Genomic DNA, 21,675 nt, shown 5'->3' with positions numbered 1-21,675 from the left:
AGTAAATCTACTCAGGATAGGATGACTACCTCCCATCATAAAATTAGGTCCTGCCACAGCAGACAGGACTTAAGTATCTAGTCAACAGTAGCTATGAAAACTAGTCTAAGGCAAATCTGACAATTCCAAATATAATCATACAGTTTTTTTTATTAGCACTTGCCTTAGCTTAATAGTATTAGTTATAAAATCCCCTGCCCCAGGCAGCAAAGACTTCTGTCATCAGAAAGCAGCAGAATACAACTTTGATTCTTTGATACACCATTATGCAATTCCTTTCTAACAAAGCTGTACAGTAGGTATCTGTTACCAGTCTGTATGGCAGTCAGCATTTTAAGGAACATTTACAGAACAGATACCTTACTTTCCTGCTGGGAGCACTGTTCAAGGCCATCATCAATAACACAATACTTAGCAGTATTCTGGGTCTTGACAGCTTGTGGTGATTGCAAGACAAGTCTTCCTGGAAATAACACTTCATATTTAGAGGAAAAAGAGAAAAAAAAGTAGAGAAATTTAAAAGCACATTTCACTGATTAACATTACTGCTGCTACGTCAGCTTCCTCTGAGCTGCTGAAACTGGTTTACCAGAACTAACAAAGGTGGTAAAGACCTGTATGAAGTTCATATGTATTGCTCTACTCAACCATAAAGCCAGAAACCAGTGCTTTGTAATAAATTCTGAGGTAGCAAACCACTGTCGTTTCACTTGCTATTATTCTATCAGCGTGATTTCTACATTTGTTATTGGCTCAAACAGTTCAAAGTTTGTTTCTGCTCCTCTCCCCTGTGAGGGTCAACAGATGAAATTATCCTGATGATACCTACTCTAGATTCAGAGAGTTGTTAAGAAAAATAACATTACAGAAAAATCCTGTAGAGTACAACCTACAATGCATTCTTCTCAGAATGCCCTGAAAAGAATGTAAACCACAATAAACCCCACAAAGTCACTCCTCCAGACAGCTTAAGTCAACTGAAGCATACCTTTTTCACTCAGGTAGATAGCTTGCTCAACTGCCAACTGGCATCGCCTGCTAGTAATCCTGTTATCAGAATACAAATTTGTAGATTAAAGAGCTTATATATCAATAAGCTACTGCAGCATACAAGGTATCCTGTGCTTTTTACTACACACCAGCCCATACAGATATAGGTGGTTTTTTTTTTTATATAAAATATTTTATTTTTTAAAAGCAGCACCTATTGAGGAATACACTACAGAGGTGTCATTCAACAGCTCTGCCATGAAAAATATTAATACATATATCCTCTAGCTCTTCAGCGAGACAAAGATGGCTTGGTGTTCCAGGCTCAGATAGCCTTTGAAGGAAGTTCTCTGCAAAACTGATTTTACAGAGAGGATAATGCAACTCTGTACAGATAATAACATCCCACAGATGAGACAAAACCATAAAAGGTTTTGCCCTGCCTCCATTCCCCCCCCATATTTTTGCAGCCATATTGGTGTATCTTTCTTCATTAAAAAACCCTAAGTAACCAAACCCAAAATACCCTACCTTATTCCCCCCAACTCTCCCACCTTCTTTCCCGCACTGCCTGGCATTGAAGCAATCATTTAGAGAAGCTTAAGACCAGAATTATTTGTACATCATGACTACAGATTCAGCCTCCTACTGATGAAGGTTGTGGCAAAGGTGTGTTGAGGAGAAGAGGTGAAAGAGTTGGCAAGACCTTAATTATGTCCTTCTCCTACCTGTACCCATCAAAACAACCAATTGACAATCATGTACATTTTCAAAGTCAATTTACTAAAGGAATCATTACATGCTGCTTCTTGGAAATATAAAAATACCTGCAATGCACGAATTCCACATCCATAGGTTCCGAGTTGTAAGACTGTTCAAAATCTGCATTAAATTTAAGAGTAACATCTTCATTACATATCTGTTGCAAAGATTAAAAGAAGTCAGTTTACTGATGAAAGTTTAGTACTTTAAACACAAAGAAGCATCTCTGAAAGCACTGAACACCCCCCCCGTCACCTCCAAAAAGAACACCTAGCTGTCAATATACTGGGTATTTACATTATGTTATGAGTGTTTTCAGAGCAGGTAAAAATTATAATCTAAAAAGCATAGGGAAGCCAAAGACTTAAAGAATGCAATAAAAATGCAGAATCATCTCTGAGAACATAGATAAATTTAGTTTCCCAAAATTAGGTTAAAATAGTCTATAACTCCATGAATTGCCAACTTCCCTTCTGAAACTCATGGACCACAGTATTTTCAACAGGAGATGGACCTTGCTTACCTCAGTAATATAGGCAACGTACTCTATTATATGTTCAGAGTAGACCTGACTTTTCAGTATCACCTTATTACCTAATTGTGAAAAAAGTCAAAAGGCAACATATTGTTAAAGGAATAGTAAAATGCTCACCACAGCACTACATTTTTTGCTCTTTTGCATAGTTAAACTAAGAATTTGCAGGATACTAGATGTTAACTAACTTCAGCAAAGTTGCTGTATCTGTGAGCCCCTGTTCTGAAATACCATATGCAGTTGTATATTAAAGGGATTTAAATATTGATGCCATCAGACAGCACCTCCTGAAAACAGTACCTTATTGTTTGAGATTCTGAATTTAAACTACTTTTCTGGATTTTGCTTTTGACACTCCTGTTGTCTTTTAAGTTATTACTACATTGCAGTTTATTTTTGGAAAAAGCCCCTGCTTTTGCACATGAAAAATCCTAAGTATCTGAATAGGCAGAAGAACAGCCACACAGCACAGCTTCAGACAGCACCCACTTTAAGACTTGCACTGAAACACTATCAGTGCAGCTCACCTGTCTAGTAGCCTAGATCAGTAACTTTGTGTTCAAATACATGCAAGACTTCTTTAAACAAGTGAGTAAGCAATGGAGTTTGAATTACACTGAAAATATTGATCAACATGCTGTTTGGCTTTATCGCACATTAACTACTACCTGCAGTGAGGTGAGGTCTGCCCTCTTCCACTCCTGGCACTTCCAACACTAAAAAGTCCCCGCTCCTCTTCAAAGTAACCCCACTCATGTTAAAGTCTTTTATCTCCATTTCTTCATAGATCTCTTCAAGCCACAAGAGAGTAGAAAACTTTGCTTTATAATTATCTAGATTAAGATGCTGAAAAATAAACCAGTATACATTACTGCTGTAATTTCCACACTTAAGATGTGGAACCCACTATTCTTAACATTACATAAAAAAAATCTTAACACAGACTGCACAGGAACTGGGTTGCCAATTAAGGCACCTAAATACATGCTTCTATATACTAGCTAATATTTTAAACTCCTTCAGTAGTCAAAAGAGAATTAGTATAATCCTTGGAGCTCAGATACAACGGCCAGTCAGCTGAAGAGTTAACCAAGTCTCTGCCTTCTCCAATAGCAGTTTCAACATCTAAATTCAGGGACAGTCTCCAAATGGATTTCTATGCTCAGCAATCCCAGAAAGCATAAAAATCTAAGTACACCGGCCAGAGATGATTGAGAGGGTGAGCCATATCTGTCTTGGCACTGGCTGATTATTATACAGTTTATGGCAAGCTGAAAGAACCTGAACTTTCTTCCTCAGAGCTCAATGCACCTCACTGAAGAGGTATTTTCCAACAGCAAAAAGTTCTATCTAAACAATAATTGACAGCACAGAATGCTTTCCATTTGGTATCTTCTCACAAACACAAGGCAGATGAGCAGTGCCTCCTGGAGCAGACTTAAAACAGTCACAGAACTTAAGGTGTGGTTAAAAGTTACCAAACTTCCCATATAAAATTCTTTCAAACATTAGAGAGCTTTATATTTCTGAGAGAATTACTAACCTGCTGTCTTAATGCTGTGACCTCAGGTTTTTGTGTGAGCTGTTTAGAAAGCGGACAACAGCCTTTTGCATTTTTGAAAAAATTAAGTATCAGACCAAGTTTACAAGTCCTTAAAGTCAGGGAAACAAAAGAGTGAGTAGCAGCAACATTCTACCAGAAACCAGGACAATGTTCCAGAGAAGGAATCACTGGAACATTCTTGTTAGACTTGCTTTTAATTTTTGGTGTGTATACTCTGAAACTGCTGTGTGTGAAGAATTTGAACAAGCTGCAGGGAATTAAATTTGAGGATTTAAAGGAAGCCAAAAGTTCTGAGCATCCAGAAAAGAATCCTCTGTTATTGCAGTATCTTAAGAAACTCTGCTTTCATTTACTAAGAGAAAACTGATGGACTACTGCTCTGACACCCAAAACACCCCTTTTAAATGATGCTCAAGAAGCGAAGGGGAATCTTTGTTCAGCTTCTGTAGTATTCCCTACACATTTCTCCCCCTCCCCGTATACTCCTACTCCCTTTTCAGTTTTTCACATTTACCCTTTTGTACTCTTATAGGCTTGGATTCTGTGACATACTGAAACTCAACAGAAGTTATGCAGCACAGACTAAAGTCTTAAGCCTACAGTAGGATTACATCATCTTCCATTACACCAAAGGGCTACACATTTCTGCTAAATTAAGGCCAGCTTGAACAAACACCATACATAAAATATATTTTCTTATATAAACCTACACTTGCGTACCTCTGCTAAGAGAGGCTGAAAAGCCAGTATGTCTAACTTCTGCTCCACGCATCTTCTTAAATCATCTGGTACAGGATAATGTGGTAGAAAGCTTGGCAAATGCTTTCTGTGACTTCTAAAACAAAAATGTATTGCAGATCATTTAGCTTTCTCAAATTATACATGTGAAAAGCAGCTAATTAACATGCCACATCATCAAGGCCAGAACATGCACACACATGACAGGCCAAATGGTTCCTTTGAAGTGACAATTAAGTTTGCTGTGCTGGAAAGACAGGTAAGCATTCCAGGTAAAGATTATTGGAAAACATCATGCGTCTACTTTTTCAGTTTAGGGATATTTTTTATAACTAAGCAAATACTCTAAGTATAATGGGAGCTTATTCACAAAAGGAAAGTTGTTTTGACAATGAAAGAATAGGCAATATTTATCATACATAGACCTCAAAGTTGCTTGAGCAGTTAAGAAGCTAACTCTCTCAGAAAACTATCTCAATTTTTCCATTTTGTTTCTTAATTACACAACTGTTACTTGTAGATTACTATGCAACAGCATTTATCTTCTTCATCACATTATATGGTAGAAAGAACTTGTGTTTGAGAAATCTAGAGAGAAATCAAGCAGTTCATTACTAAAAAAATCCCTTCCATCAGTAATGCCCACACCTACCTTGTTTGCAATGTACATATATACAGATTCTCCCAATTTTACATTTTGTCAGTCTTACAGAACAGATGTAGCAGTATCAAACACAACAGCATTAGGTGTTATTTTTGTTCCAATTCACAGTACCTTCTGTATTTAGGGACAACCACTGTTGTCATCCTTGGCTGAGGTTCTGGGTTAATTTTAGGCTTTCTTGGAGAAAATGGTTCCACGGGTGCTAGTAGTAATTCTTCTTCACTTGTTACAGTGGCTTCAATATAACGTCCCACAGTAAAATCAGAAAAACCAAGCAACAGGAGTTCTCTACTGTACCCAGGATTTCTTGAAATAAGCAGATGTTAAGTTCTTAAAACCATCATGTTCACAATTGATTTTCCCCAGCCATACGTATTTTTAAAAACAGCACTGCAGATTCTCATTTCAGGAACACATGAGAACTGATACCGTAGGGCAATCCCTCACATTCACTCCCCATCTGGAGTTCAATTCCGGTATAATAAATAAAAAGTAAAAATCTCAACCCCCCTATTTCATCAATAGCTTGAGAAAAGAGTAAAATCCCTCCCCTCAACATATTAGGTACAGAATTCATACATATGTCAGAAGGAACATCTTGGAACTACTGTTACTGAGAGATTGACCAGACATTTCCATCACAGGAACCTGAAGCTTATCCCTTCATTGTTTGCAGAAACAGTGGTTTGGTCCACCCTGCTTAAGGCTACTCAGAACTGAGCCGTAACTGTAAACACAGCAAGGGAAGAAAGCAGGAGAGATCCTTTACTCCTGAAAAATGCACTTTACACATGTAAATGGTGCTTGGGGAGTGACAGAGAGGGGAGGGGAAAAAAAGTAGAAATCAGATGGAACAGTTTCTTCATACTGGTTTCTAAGGAACTTAAGACAAAAGACCTAACACAGACCACCTGCTCTGAAATCCTTTAATGAACCCATCCCAGCACTACCTAGAGCCCAATTCTCTCCTCAGCACCAACTACACGGTCGAACACTGTTACTGTGTGCTTGAAACAAAGGCATCCCATAAGGATTCCAGCTTCCTCTTTGGCAGTACCACTTTTTCATGTCACCTAACACTACCTGCTCAGGTTAAAGCTGCAGCCTGGTTTTCTCCGATACACAAACTCAGTGCAGACACTCAACTGCCCAGATTTATGGCCTAACTTTACAGGCTCTATGGCCTCTTAAGTGGCCAGCTTGCACTTGCTACCTTCATGCTGCAGCCTCCCATGGAGTTTTGTGTGGGTTGTTCTGTATTAACAGAAGATTCTCAGACTTTGTGGCATTTACAGATCTACAGCAAAGTACACACATTGTTCTTTCTACATGCCTTTCTTCACAAATACAGACCATGCCTGCAGCTTATCTTTCAAATAGCAACTAAATCATCCTCCTAAGATTCCTACCCCTTGCCTCATTATTTAAAATGGTAACAGAAGTAGTGTGAAAGCTCATATGGTGTGGCTTTGATGAATGAAACTATCTGATCATGATTTACTCTCAACTTTCAAATTATCATCGTAAGAATCAATGGTTGTGGTACACAACATCTGTAGAGTTATAGCTGGAAGCAACTGAAAAGTACATGAAAGTAAGCTTTCCAATATGGAGGCTCCTATTGTGAAAGAGCTCACACAAAGCCGCTTTTTATTCTTAACTAAATCCATGAAATATTTTGTACAGTAAAGTATTTCTGCTTTTCAATAACTATGTCCTCTATAAATTACACCCTCAGGGAAGAAAACTTTTTTCCTTTTTTATTTCAGCATACATAATCTGCATTTAATATGACAGGACATCAGGGTACTGAAACCGGAAGAAAACTTACCAGGCACAACACAAACTTCCTGGAAATCTGTATTAGCGCAAATGCTCATTGAACAATGGGTTTCGCAAACCAGCTGCAGGCATTGTCTTCACCTTACTGTGTTTTTTAAGAGAAGCTATCTACTCCCATTATATTTCTCCATTTGCTACTACCATTTTCTTTTGACAAAAGTCAGCATCAAGCATTAAAATAACTCCTTTCATTACTGTATTTGCTATATATACTGGCTTATGTTATCCTGCACCAAAAAATGTGCCCAGAATAAGGGAACTATCAAGTCAATTTTCATGACTTGTTTCAATTGTACTGGTCAGAACCAATGGAAAAAAATACTTACGCAGCTGTGCATATGACCACTATGAATGTTTTTCCACCCGGTGGTATGACAATTTCTCCAGTACCATCGACATGTCTTACTGGCTGTTCCACATCTTCTCTTTGCTCCTTTTCTCCATTATGTAGATTTTCATCTTCCACCAGGGAAAAGGTTTTTTCTGTCCCTGACAGATTTGTATCCTGAGAATTAATTCCTTCTGCAGCAAACAGATTTTAAATAATTCTCTTACCCCAATTGCGACTGCTAGCAGAGACAAGGCATCTCAAACTTACAGGTATTCTGAGGAGTTAATACACAGCATTCAAACATTAACGTTTCACTGTACCTGGAATGACTCCATTTTTCATAATGGATGTATTATGTGATGACTCATATGTTGTTCCTCCACTGTTATATGAATTAACTGCAGCTTTTGAGAGGTTTTCTTGATTTATTGGAAAAGATGACAGATATGCTTCTGCACTGGTCTGGCATTTTTGAGGCATCTGAAAACTGAATTGCTTGTCTTTCATCCATCCAGCTAATCTGCAGCTGATTAAGGACTGTGGTGCACACCCTTTATTCCTAGAAGTAATTATGTAATTCATTACATAATTAAACGCATAGTTAATATTCTTGGGAAGCTTAATTCTACCTGAAGTCAAATACAACTGTCTGCAGCAGATTAGTTCACCATTATTTCACAACCACTATCAGAAAGAAATTGCATTGCTATTTCTAACTTATGAGGACTAAAACCTTTGTTACATGTTAGTATTTCTAGGTCTTATCAACTACTATGAAGCATACAGAAATATTCTGCATTTAAAAAAAAAAAGCAGCTTTGGTAACTTAAAAAATTTATCATTGGATAACTGACTCTTAGGAAAGAGCATACAGAAACTAACAGAAGGTATTCAGGTATGACTTCATTTGAACCTCTATGCCCAGATGCGGGGGGGGGAACCCTAAAAGCCCCCCCAAACAAAGAGAAAGCCACCAAAACAGAACCCCCTCAAAGATACACCAATATAGTTACTCAGCATCCAAGTTAAAAGTGTCTGCTTTTAATCTATTAGTAAGCAACAGCCTCATGAGCTAGGATTTTGAAGACAACCGCCTATCTGCAGTTTAATTTAAACACACGTACAAGTAAAGCATTTACTTTAATCCTCACTCCAGAAAAGGATTTTATTAGGAATGAAAGACACAGGATTGGAAAACCACAAAGTAGTACCTGCAAGACAGATGTAAAATAAAAAAAGACTATCCTAAAGACATTAAATTCAATATGGAATTCTCTTTAATTCCAAAGTATTTCGGGGGTTATTTGAAGACCATGAACCACAACGCCTGTATGAAAGACAGGTTTACAGACTATGGAGTGATAGAACGGAAGAAAGCAACCTTAGAACAATCAGAAAGGCTTACTCTATCCAAATGTTCATTCTTTTAGACTCCCCCTGCTTCAGAGTTCCAAAATTAGTCATTCTTGACACTTCCAACCCTCCTTTGTCTCTCATTAAGTCTTCATAAGGCTCATCCATACTGACTCCATTAGAGTGAAACTGTCTGTAAAAATAATTTTAGCTAGTAACTTGAAAACAGACTCAACAAATGTCTTTCAGCAGAAGTTTTAGAACCACTATACCAGAGCACAGGCACAACATTCAGGAAGAAGCAGGTGAGAGGCTACTTACAATTCCAAGACAACTTGGTTACCTTTACTAATTTAAGCAGCAAATTGAAAACAAGCCTGAAGCTGTTACAGATCTCCTTGGGAGCTGAACCAAGACACAACAAATAACAGTTCTGGGTTAGCACTGGAGCTTAAGAGATAAAATGACTAGACTGGAAGTGTTTTAATATGTACCCCAAGCACTTACGTCTTCTGCTCACTGCTACAATCTGAAAGCAGCAAATGGAAAAATAAGTTCTTAAAAAGCAAAAAAAAAAAATAAAAATCAAAAAGCACCCTTAAGAACTATCGCACATACTACTGATGAAAAATCATGAAGCCAAAGTCATACGCTCTTCCCTGAGACAGTGACCAGAGCTCTCTCAGTGCCAGCTACCTGCAGAAACAATTCAAAGAATTGCCTCTATTCTACCATTCAGAAACTACTCTGTTAGATAAAGTGGCATGAAAATGACTTGGAAGCATTTTAAGTGTCGCTAATATCTGCACATCATAAGTTTTCCTTAGTCAAAGAATTGCAGAATCATAGTTGTCCTGGGTTCCGCATAACTGGTACACTTCCAGTTTGAGAACAAAGTTTTCCTCTGTGAGTCAAGGGAGGAGGGGAGGCTGTGAGGAAGCAGAATTGCAGAATCATAGTTTTCTCTTCCTCCCCGTTCCTCCGGGAGCGGGGAAGGGAGAGCCCCGGTAGTTTGGGTTGGAAGGGACCACGACAATAGTATAGTTTGGGTTGGAAGGGACCTTAAAGCTCATCTACTTCCACCCCTCCTGCCACAGGCAGGGCCACCTGCCACTAGACCAGGTTGCTCAAGCCTCTGTCCAGCCTGGCCTTGAACACTGCCAAGGATGGAGCATTTACGTCTTTGGGCAGCCTGTGCCAGTGCCTGACCACCCTCTCAATAAAGAACTTCTTCCTTATAGCTCACCTAAACTTCCCTGTTTAAGTTTGAACTCATTACCCCTTGTCCTGTTGCTACAGTCCCTAATGAAGGGTCCCTCCCCAACATCTTTGTAGGCCCCCTTCAGATACTGGAAGGCTTCTATGAGGTCATCTAATATAATAAAGTAAAAAAAAAAAAACAACAGCTGTGGTCATTTTCTATTAGCTACATCAATTTACTAGCAAAGCCCACTAGATGTCTCCCACTGCAGCTTAAGCAACCTCAAGTTTTTGATATGGTAGGAAATAAAGTAAACCTGAGAAATCAACCTGAAAGTGTACTTTTGTAACTTGGCTTTCGTAAGAATTTTCTGTATAAAATCCATCATTAAAAGTTGGTCCAACTAGAAAACAAGTGAACAAATTGTACTATTGTGCAAAGTGATGTAAAAACTTCAAGCTTTATTTAAGTATAATTTAAGTCTATTGCATCCATTTTCTCCAGTGAAAACTGCTTATTCCATTCTTCACAGGTCCTGGCAAGATCTCCAAAAGACATTGTTGGAGAGGTATCTGGATGCCCTTTTTGCTCTCCTTAGGACTTTCAACTTCGTCAACAGCTTATTTTTGCCCTGCACAATCACACTCAGTAACCCTACCAAAGTCTTGTTAGCACTGAGTGACACATTTTACAGGTAACAGCCCTATCTATACACATTTGGCCAGTGCTTGTGCTTTTCACAGAACAGACACCCAAACGCGCAAGCCAAACTCCAGATCTTTGCTGCAGAACTGCTATTGACTAGTCGTTCCTTTCTACATTTACGTAGTTGTTTATTCCACAAAATTTTGCTGCTTCTCCTTAGTGATCATCTACTTTTTTCAACCTTTTCTGCCATCTGTCCAGATCCACTTCACATCCCATATAGTCTCTATAGTACCTGCACAACCTCTCAGTTTGGTATGTGCAAGCCCAAGAATCTCTACTCCTCAGATCACTGAACTACTCTTCTTTAGGACAGATACCTGAAGACTACTACAACTTAAGCAAAATGGATTAAAGATACAACCATTTTACATCAGTTTTGCTGAGAATGGTTTTCAAGAAGCAAAATCCTCACTAGAAGAACACAGAGGAAACACAAGGTAAGAGCATGAGCATGGCATTTTTCTAACAAAACCATCAAAATTCCATCCGTGCCTAGCATTATCCATGAGCTGCTACTGGTTTTGTTTCTCTAGTAAGCACAGGCATCTTCACCTTCTGGAAAGGAAGAAAAAAAAAAAATATCAAGGGCTAAATTGTATCATACTCTGATCTTCCCATCAACTAGTCAACTAGCCTTCTAGTCAACTCGTGAAAACTCATAGTATTCCTTGCTTTACAGATGCAGAAGAATTTAAGCTGCATAACTGCAATTAATCTCTAGTTGTTATTAAGTGGAAAGAGAACAGAAGAATGAACATTACCCATCTTGGCTGACCGGCACCAAGCAGAGAGCTCTCCAAACGTAACATGACTGAGTGCTCTCCACCACAACTGCGTTCACTAGATCATCTTCACATGGTGAATAACCATCAGGAAGTCTCAATGAGTCCAAAGTAAAAAATATGCTTTCATTTACTGCACCACTTCTTCCACAGATGCTGGAAATGCGAGCCTGAAACAGTTTGTTATTCACTGTTACTGAGTATTATCTGCTTAAGCTAGCTAACATTACCAACCATTGCAGTTTTTTCCTGCAACAATCATTCCAGCATTAACAGAGCCGCATTCTGAAGTTTCAGTTGCTCAGAGGAGGTAAACATACAGATCTAACCTAGAATCACTGTGCTCATCTTTAGATTTAGAAATGTAAAGAAACACAACCACTTCAGATAAGCATAAGGTTTCACCGAAATGATACTACAATATGTATATTTGACTTAATCATACCTATCTTGTGACTTACCAACTTATTTAGTTTATACTTCAACATTACCAGTCATAAAAGAAATATTTTCCTATGCTTGACATACAAATATTATTCATTATCTACAGATAAGGCAATTACAATAAACCATAAACCTACTACATGTATTACTAGAGGTGTCCTGGGTTCAGCAGTAGCAGTCATGTTTTTTCCTTTGTGGTAGCTGGTGCAGTGCTGTGTTTTGACTTCCAGCCTGAGAATAGTGTTGGTGAAGCCGATGTTTTCGGTTGTTGCTAAGTGATGTTTACCCTGACCAAGGACTTTGTGAGGCTCATGCTCTGCCAGGGAGGAGGGCAAGCTGTGAGGAAGCAGAGATGGGGCGCCTGACCCGGGCTAGCCAGGGAGCTATTCCATACCACAGCACGTCATGGCCGGGGTGGGGGGTGACTGGGAGTTACCCGGAGGGAGACGGGCTTCCAGGTGGAACTCGTTTTCTTGGCTGGTGGTATCGTATTCTCTTCCCTTGTTATTTTCCCTTATCATTGTTGTAGTTGATAGTAGCGGTGGTGATTTGTGTTGTACATTGGTTGCTGGACTGTTCTTGTCTCAACCCGTGGGAGTTGCACTCTTTCGATCCTCCTCCTCGTTCCTCTGGGAGCGGGGAAGGGGAGAGCCCCGGTGCGGGGGGGGGGGGGACGGGACACACGACACGACAACGGGGTCAGCTCGACACCACTCACTGGGAGTGAGTGAACAAGTTACCTGACTGGGTTTAAACCACGACAAGAGGTAACAAGTATTTTCATTAAAATGAAAAAGGAGACAGCAGTTGTTTTCAAGCCAAAACGCTTGGATAAATTAAACAAGATAAATTTCAAAGTCATTACTTCTCAAAGTTTGAAAAATACACTGGTTGTAATGAGGATGCGTGTAAGTAAAACAGTAAGCATCCAACAATTGATAGCCCGCAAATAAGTAACTCTTCCTGTTCTAACAAAGTGCGCGTGCTTTTTCAAAAGGCTTTGTTATTTTAGACATAATCCTGTAAATGGATGAGGTGATATGCTTTACCTTTTAATTAAAGATGTCTTACAGAAGATCTACCCATATTAGCAACTTAAAACCACTTGCAAAACCCCACTTCAGACAAGATTCCTCTTGCCAAAAATAATATACAGAACATTTACCTTGTTTACTTGCTTATATCTCAAAGGCTTTACAGCAACTGCTTCACTGTTCCAAGTTGCTGGGTTAATAAAATATTTTGCTTGCACACAGTCACCTTCATAAGGTTCGAAGCCTATGTAAGACAGAACATTTCTCAAGTTTAATTGCAACTGATGTCTTCTGCATTACTCTCATGCAGAACTAATTTAAGTTAAATAAAATAACCAGCCAGAACAACACATCATTCAGATCCAGCGAGTTCAAACTTCTCTTAGCATTTCCCCAACAGGTTATGACAAACTACACAAGAGATGCTAGTGGAAAAAAACACTTGCATGCCCGTAACTTATGCTTATATGACTGCATGCCAGTTATGAAGAGGCAGCTTTCTTCAATCAAACCCCATGTTTGTTTCACTGCATACATGCTATTAGAACTTATTTGGGATGTTGAATGCAAGTTTATCAGAAGATATTTCTATTGTACATATAAAAAATTAAGGAAGAGCAAATAAGGAAAAGAAATCCCCTACACACCTTCACAGACATCTTCCATTGCAAAAAACGTATTGCAATTAATATAGCCACCATTCTTAGAGACAGAGGTAATATTTCCAATTAATGTTTTCATATTTTGTTCAGGAGCATCATCACTGGAGTCTCCCCAGGTATTTTGGGCAGCTTCTACCTATTAATATGAAAAATCCCAACATTCAAACAGCTGATACTTAGGCTTATATGTTAAACATATATTAGTACAATAAATACCATAATTTAAACAGCTTATGGAAGTCAAGCTCCTCATTAGACGTTTCTACGCTCACTGTCGCTGTTCATTTTTGTACACAAAACCCATAAATAGTAGCCACTAACTTCTTTGTTAAGAAGTCTGCTGGATACCGCAACACTGACAACTACTACAGTTTCATGTTGATTGTCCAATCTCTCATGCCTCTCTTGCTTTAGTTCTACTTAAGAATTTTCTTCATATTGCAAAGAGGACCACTGCCCTCCCAGCAGTCTGACTGCACACAAGTGGAACCAGAATGTCACTATTTCAGAAAGAAAAAAGTATGTTTTCAAGATGTTATTTATAAACACTAGGTATTTCAGACTGCCCATAGCCATTAATAATCTGAAAAAAAGAAACCCAAACCAAAAACCCCAAAACTTCAAGAACTGCTTCATATAGACTCCCTATATCACCACCACAAATGTAAGTTCACTTGCTTAAACAGTCCTCTGCAGAACACCAGCTATAAAGCATCAGTGTATGCGATTTCCCTCCACCCCCACCTATGTTGGGGCAAGTATATAGCATCTCTGCTTTTAATTACTAGAATTCTTAGAACTGCGAGTTCTCTTTATTGCTCCCAAAGAGCCACCACCATCATGGGTTCAGGCTTCAGAGGCTGCGCAGTCTCTCTCCATCTGTGGAGTTTTCATGACCTGGCTGGATAAAGCCCTGAGTCACCTGGATCCAACTACAAGCTGACCCTCCTTTGAGCAGAAGGTTAGACTAGAAACTTCCTGAAGTCTGGTCCAATTTCGACTGTACTATGATCATAACTTCTATATAATCTGTTTTGTTGAACATAAAATATATTACCATTTAAGATAGTAATAAATAGCTTAGGTCTACCTCTACTCCAGAGTTTGCAAACATTACTGTTAAACTATATGTAACCATTTATTGTTTAGTCAACATTGTTATATCGCATTAACCATTTCTACATGATATTTTTTTCAATGACCTTAAAACTCACTTAAAAAATACAGAAAAAATTATGTTTTGCTGCAGTCTGACAGATACTATCTTCACATTCACCAAGAACATCCAAGAATATCAAACTTTCTCCTAAGCAATTTGTATGGCTTCATATGGACAGAATCCAAATAAGCACTTACACTGCTCCACAGAAGACTAGTAAATTTACATTTAAAATTAGATATGGAATTATACTTGCAAGTACACTTAAGGAAATGCTTTCAACAGGGAAAACACTGAGCAGAGGGCCACCCAAGGCTGATCATGCTCTTCCTTAACGTAGGTAATACAGAAAACACAACTGACACCAAAGAAGTTTTAATTGTGCCTTCCAGATTCTCCGCAAACCTACATGCTGGCAGTATTCAGGCTGTAGGGCTTGCACTCACTTCTGAAATCGGAGCCATATCTTTAAGGTTACTTCAACACCAAAAGTTAAGAGGCAATATTCAGTTTTCTTGGAAGAAGACAGTATTGGTGCCCAAGCACAACTCTGTATACTATTTAATGATTATGCTCATCAGGAAGCTATTTTATTTTCTTCTAAGGGATTAAAGAGAGACTTCCCTCTGCCCCCCCAAAAGACTATGACTGGAATGCTGTCGGCTGTTTTGAGCAAACTCTCAAGGGCATCTCAAGTTTGTGCTACTACATGGAAAGTAATTCAAGAATTATCAGAACACAGAATTAGTTCAATTTTTTAACCAAGTACCTAGAACAGACCCTTTTAGAGAAGGGAGACTAGGGCTGTTCTTCTGTAATTAAGGGGTTTACAGCAACACAGACAAAATCTTGGGACCAAAAGTGGCAGCCTTAGACTCCTTATGCAGGAAGTCCATTACAGTCATGGTTGCTCTTGCCCAGGAGTAACTTTGATGCCTTTTTCCCACCTTCCCCTCCCTCTCACATTCTTGAAAAGAGCACTTACACCATTTTCCTTTTCATTTGCAGAAGCTCATACACTACTGTGTACTTTGAAGAAATCTTTGTCTCCCAGCTTATTAACTCAAGAATGCCTTTGGATCCCGACTTTCTACGGAGTCCAGTCAACTTTAGGCACAAGCTTGGCTTTAAGCTGCTCATCCAGCCAAAAACTACATTGCCAGAAAGATCTTCTGAGATGCCCACAGGACTTACAACTGTCCTGGTTTTGGCTGGGATGAAGTTAACTTTCTTCCTAGTAGTTAGCAGTGCTGTGTTTTGGCTTTATCCAATGTTGATAAAGCACCTGCTGGCTGTGTTTAAAGCATGACAATGACTCATCGCAAACAGGAACCAGATAAATCATTACGTTTATCCCCAGTATTTGGAAAAGGGCATTATCTAGCACATACAACAAAGCATCCCACAACTGCTAAAATATCCTAGTTGTTGTGGAGCAACCAGCTGTATTTACGTAGTATCTAAATGCAGAAGGGTCAGACTCAGCTCCTCAGCTGGATTATCACAGGCACCTCAGAGCTGAGCCTGTATGATCAAAAAAATCATGGTAAAGATGTGACAATGTGTAATCAAGCTTGAAGTAGGTTTACAAATGAAATAGTAAGCAAAAAGGTATCAAAATCTCAATTTTATAACTCCACATGACAGTAAATTGCCTTTTTTTTTTTTTACAATGGAAGTTTTCAAATTTATGTTTTTATTCACTTCTATGCAAAAAGAGTAAACTTGCAGCCCATTTTTATTTTTTTTATACATTCATGTAACAATAAAATTGACTTTGAAACTCAAAAAATGTTAATACACAGAGGTTTGACCTACATTTGATTAAGCAAATTCTGATGCAATTTTCTCAACCAATAGTTTCATAATGGTTGAGCATACAGGTCTAGATGCTCAACCAATCTAGACGTATATTCAGAGAACAAATATTAAAGGCACATTTTAAAGGAGATGGAATAAAGTAATAATAAAATACCAAACCAATTTATCACCATTAGATGAGGAGCTGGAAATGTCTTCTATTTTGTAGAATTCATGAAGCTATAACTATACTAACTTTCAAAGAAAAGTCTCAAGGGATTTACAGAGCAAGTGAGACTACTATTTATCTTCACCTCTTACCCTGATAGCCTTCAAGCCACCTGATGTTTTATCCTCTTCAACAGTGGCAGTAACTTCCTGTCCAACGGTCAGTGGCACAACTGTTTTAACAGCATCCTTTGTGAATATTATCATGTCATCTATCATCCCATAATCATAGCAAAATCTTGTCACAACTCCTCGGACAGTTTTTAATTCTTTATCACCTGCAGCCAGAGGAAAAGCACTGACATGAAACCATATTGTTTCAGTTTACGGAACTATGCAACAAGTAATGAATGCTACTGAAAGTCCTACCCTTCCTATAAAAAGGTCATTCTCTTTTCAACTGAAAATACCAACAGTTGCCAACTAATCAGTTTCACATTTAAGTCTTGAATTCTCATGGCAACTTATGGTTTCAAACAATTAAGAGAGCTAGTTAAATACAAACTACATTGTAAAAACAACATTCTTCAAGCCACATGAAAAAAAAAAAAATCCTAGAATATCTCAAGTTGGAAGGGGCCCACAAGGATTGAGTCCAACTCCCTACTCCTTGCAGGACTACTCAGAACTGAACTATATGACTAAGAGCATAATCCAGACGCTTCCTGAACTCTGACAGGCTTGGTGCTGTGACCGCTTCCCTGGAGACCCTGTTCCAGTGACTGACCATCCTTCCAGTCAAGCACCTTCTCCTCATGTCCAATCTGAACTCCCCTGATGCAGCTTCACCTTGCGTCCTATCACTGGTCCCTGGAGAGGTCAGCACCTCCCACTCTGCCACCACCCTCCTTGAAGACTCAGCTGCTCCTCATAAGACTTGTGCTCCAGACCCTTTTTACCAGGTTAGTTGTTCTGCTCTGGAATTGCTCCAGCATCTCAATGTCTCTCCTGTAGCCAGGGCCCCAAAAGTGAACAAATGATGTAAGATGCAGCCTCACAAGTGCTGAGTACAGGGGGGCACTTATTTCCCTAATCCTGCTGGCCTCGAATAAAGGATGCAGATTTTCCTTAGCCCTCCTTTTTGTTAACATATTTATAGAAAACACTGTTTGTTGTCTTTAACAGCAGTAGCCAGATTAAGGTTTAGCAGGGCTTTGGCCCTTCTAATGTATTTCCTGCATAGCCTCACAACATCCTTGTAGTCCTCCTCAGTTGCCTGATCTTTCTTCTAAAGGTCACCCCCCCCAGTTCCAGCCAAAGCTCTCTGTTCAGTCAAGCCAGGACTGACCCATTTCAGGTGTAGAATCCAACACTTAAATATATATATATTCAAATACATTGAAAAGCCCAAGGTAAAATAATACCCACAAGCTAAAAAGCTTCTCCCAAAAGCTCTGGATCAACAGCTATTTTCAAGATTTTCCATAACAAGAGAAAGTGTCACGGTTTAAGCTCAGATGAACCTCAGACAGAAAGTTCTCAGCATTACTCACATGGGGAATCCAACATATTTAAAACACCTATACTGAAAAAAGCAAAGTGCTGCTAGGAGCACTCCTGAACGCTCTGCAGTCAAAAGGCTGCCTTCTTATCTTGAATCCCTTCCTTAAGTAAGCAGGCCTTCACTCAGCCCGCTCGTGTAAGGGGCCAGACCACCAGCACCCTCAAAGATCTGAAGCTGCACTCACGGCCCGCATGGCTTCAGCGACGCGAAGCCACGAGGCGCCCAGGAACCCCTACCTGACGCCGCACATGTCTCCTCTCCTCCTTCCTCGCCATCCGCGCGCCTCCAGAGGTAGGCCAGCACCTTGCCGAGGAGGGCGAACATGGCCAACCGCGCCCCGCAACAAACACCCCCCAGCTCCCCCTTGCTACAGCTGCGCTTCGAGTCCCCACGGCGGTGCAGACCAATCACGCTGCTCGCTCCCGGTCACGTGAAAGAGTAGTGTGCCGGGACGGGCTCCATGCAGCAGCTGGTTGGCGGGGGAGGGGTTTCCTTGGGCCAGGGTCATGTGACACCGAGCGGGGCTGCTCCGCCTACCGCGGACGGCGTGTGGGGACTTGGCGCGTGGCGGGTACCGGCGCCTTACGAGAGGCGGCACTGTGGCTTCGGCAGGTAGGGCCGAGCGGTGGGACCGCTGACAGAGCGGATGCTGGGAGGAGTCCTTCATAGGATTATGGAATACCAGGTTGGAAGGGACCTCGGGGATCGTGCAGCCCAACTTTTCTTTGCATTATAGAATCTAGAATCATAGAATCGTTAGGGTTGGAAAGGACCTTAAGATCATCTAGTTCCAACCCCCCTGCCATGGGCAGGGACACCTCACACTAAATCATATCACCCGAGGCATCGTCCAACCTGGCCTTGAACACTGCCAGGGATGGAGCATTCAGAACCTCCTTGGGCAACCCATTCCAGTGCCTCACCACCCTAACAGGAAAGAATTTCCTTCTTATATCCAACCTAAACTTCCCCTGTTTAAGTTTGAACCCATTACCCCTTGTCCTATCACTACAGTCCCTAATGAAGAGTCCCTCTCCAGCATCCCTATAGGCCCCCTTCAGATACTGGAAGGCTGCTATGAGGTCTCCACTCATTCATGACCTAGACAGGATAGCCCAGTACTGTGCCCAGTGGGATCTTAAAGGTATCCAGTGCTGGGGAATTCACCTCTTCCCTGGGGAGAAGGTTATAATAATCAGCCATTATTCCAATGGCTATTGTTCTCATAGTGAAAAGTTTTCTTCCTGTGTCCAGTTGGAATATCACCAGAGGTAACTTGTGCCCATTACCCCTTGTCTTTTCCATTTTACTCCTTGTGAGAAGGGAGTTTCCATCTTCTTTGTAGCCTCCTTTTAAATACTGGAACATGGTGTTAAAAGTTTTGCCTGAGGCTGAGCAACACCAGCTCTCTCAGCCGCTCTTCACAGGAGAGGTGCTCCAGCCTTTGTGGCCCTCCTCTGGGCCTATTCCAATAGCTCCATGTCCCTGTTGTGCTGGGGGTCCCAGAGCTGAACGCAGTACTGCAGGTGGGGTCGCACCACAGCAGAATAGAAGGGCAGGATCACCTCCTTCGGCCTGCTGGTCACACTCCTTTTGATGCAGCCCATGATGTGGTTGGCTTTCTGGGCTGCGAGCGCACAGTGAAGCCGGCTTATGCTGAGCTTCTTGTCAACCAACACCTCCAAGTCTTTCTCCTTGGGGCTGCTCTCAATCCGTTCTCTCTTGCTGTGCTTGGGATCTCCCTGACCCAGGTTCAGGACCTTGCACTTCACATTGTTGAGCTTCATAAGGTTGGCATCAGCCCACCTCACAAGCATGTCAAGGGCCCTCTGGATGGCATTCCTTCCCTCCAGCATATCAACCGAACCGCACAGCTTGGTGTCATTGGCAAACTTGCTGAGGGCGCACTCAGTCCCACTGGCCATGTCACTGGCAAACGTTGAACAACGGTCCCAGCGCTGATCCCTGAGGAACACAAGTCATCAGTAGTCTCCACTGGTCTCTAATCTCAGTAGCAGCCAGTTTCAGAATCATAGAAGAAGTTGTAGATTATTGTAGACTTGGTTAAAAGAAAAGAAAGAAAAAGTACTTTTGGCTTTATATCATTAATGCTGTGGCTCTAGAGGAAATCAAATTTTGTTGACAGTTGCTTACTATTTCCATAGTTGGCATTTTTACCAGTTCTCTTCACACCCTTTAGGTGTCTTGTGTAAGCCCTCTTTAGATTCTGTTGAACAAAAAGTGTTTCACAAAACATAGTTCTTGAGTTGATGAGCTTAACATCCCAGTAATGTAAGTGGAAAGTGCCTCATATGACTGTTACAGGAGGTGCTTTAGGAAGTTGGGCAGCAGTGTATACTTTTATAGGAAACTGCTTCACACCTGTTGTAGAAAGGCAACATGGTCTGTGATTAGAATCAGACTAGAGTAGCAGTTGTCTTTAGCAACCTTTTATTTTCTACTTGTATGGTTAGCTCAGCATTATTTAGGTAAGGAATGGCTAGGAGTGCATTGCAGATTGTTAACTCTTTTAGAGTTCTGTACAGTTGCTAGACTGGAAGAAATTCTGGTTGCCAGTAATTACACACAGGTTCCAGTGTCTTGCTCTGGAGTAACTGAGATGAAACTGATGGGAGGAGAAATGTATATGAATGTCTGTAGTCAGTGAGCTTTTTAGAAAAGTGCTGAAGGAGCTACACCCTCCACTTCTAGATATATTCATTTAAAGCATTTTAACTGCTGGTTTCTCTGAGATTCAGTGCTCTGTGTTTTTGCGTTTAGGTTTGGGAACATGGGTGTGAGCCTGGGTTCAGTGCTAGGGAAACTGGTCCAGGACAGAATCATTTTTTATTAATTACTGATACAAAAGCAGGACTATGACAAGTTTATGTACTTTATTATCACATTGTCTCTTGACAAGTTATAATTGTAAATCTGTTTTTATCTTTGTGGTTACTGTGGGGATGCTCACATGGCACAGCCCTGACAAATGACCTATTGTCTGCTATAGCTGCTTCAGGCAGTCTGACCTTGTTCAGTGGTCATTTCAGTGGTGGAAGTAAGTAGTTCTTTGTAGCATCTCATGATTTGATTTGATTTTCATGCCGTGGTATCTTTTGGCGTAACGTACAATAGAAACTGTTAATTTGTAAATCCTTTTCATAAGCCTGTAATATTTGTCAGCATTGTTCTATTTCCAGCAGTATTTGTGTAGGTTTCCTATGCACTTTTAAAATTAGAAGGAATTTCTTTGTACAGTACCTTTGTACCTTACCTACCATTAGAAGATCTTGGCCTGTGACTTGTGCTTTGGCTACCCAATCTTTCTGTGTGCTTGTATATACACAAAAATGACCCAAGACTTTTTATGCAAT

At 40.3% G+C, this 21,675-nt stretch overlaps 1 protein-coding gene across 1 annotated transcript in view; it reads right to left on the bottom strand.

Annotated features, from left to right (window-relative positions):
* The window catches only part of MOV10L1 (Mov10 like RNA helicase 1), a 32,358-nt gene extending 13,733 nt beyond the window's left edge, over positions 1 to 18,625 (bottom strand). The window contains exons 1-15 of the mRNA XM_062634188.1: positions 18,538 to 18,625; positions 16,891 to 17,075; positions 13,596 to 13,746; positions 13,080 to 13,192; positions 11,450 to 11,640; positions 8,832 to 8,972; positions 7,747 to 7,985; positions 7,422 to 7,617; positions 5,365 to 5,559; positions 4,572 to 4,686; positions 2,956 to 3,133; positions 2,276 to 2,346; positions 1,818 to 1,909; positions 989 to 1,047; positions 360 to 475 (exon numbers count right to left, since the gene is read on the bottom strand). Of these exons, the coding sequence (XP_062490172.1) occupies positions 360 to 475; positions 989 to 1,047; positions 1,818 to 1,909; positions 2,276 to 2,346; positions 2,956 to 3,133; positions 4,572 to 4,686; positions 5,365 to 5,559; positions 7,422 to 7,617; positions 7,747 to 7,985; positions 8,832 to 8,972; positions 11,450 to 11,640; positions 13,080 to 13,192; positions 13,596 to 13,746; positions 16,891 to 17,075; positions 18,538 to 18,625 (2,130 nt within the window). The remainder of the gene's footprint in view (positions 1 to 359; positions 476 to 988; positions 1,048 to 1,817; positions 1,910 to 2,275; positions 2,347 to 2,955; positions 3,134 to 4,571; positions 4,687 to 5,364; positions 5,560 to 7,421; positions 7,618 to 7,746; positions 7,986 to 8,831; positions 8,973 to 11,449; positions 11,641 to 13,079; positions 13,193 to 13,595; positions 13,747 to 16,890; positions 17,076 to 18,537) is intronic.
* Between the last annotated feature and the right edge of the window lie 3,050 nt (positions 18,626 to 21,675).

Source organism: Pezoporus occidentalis, unplaced genomic scaffold (assembly GCF_034315485.1).
Source record: "Pezoporus occidentalis ecotype Australia unplaced genomic scaffold, CSIRO_AGI_Poc_V1 ctg42, whole genome shotgun sequence".
Lineage (NCBI taxonomy): Eukaryota > Metazoa > Chordata > Aves > Psittaciformes > Psittacidae > Pezoporus > Pezoporus occidentalis.
Note: the sequence above shows the minus strand (reverse complement) of the source record. Positions and strands in the feature narration are given on the sequence as shown.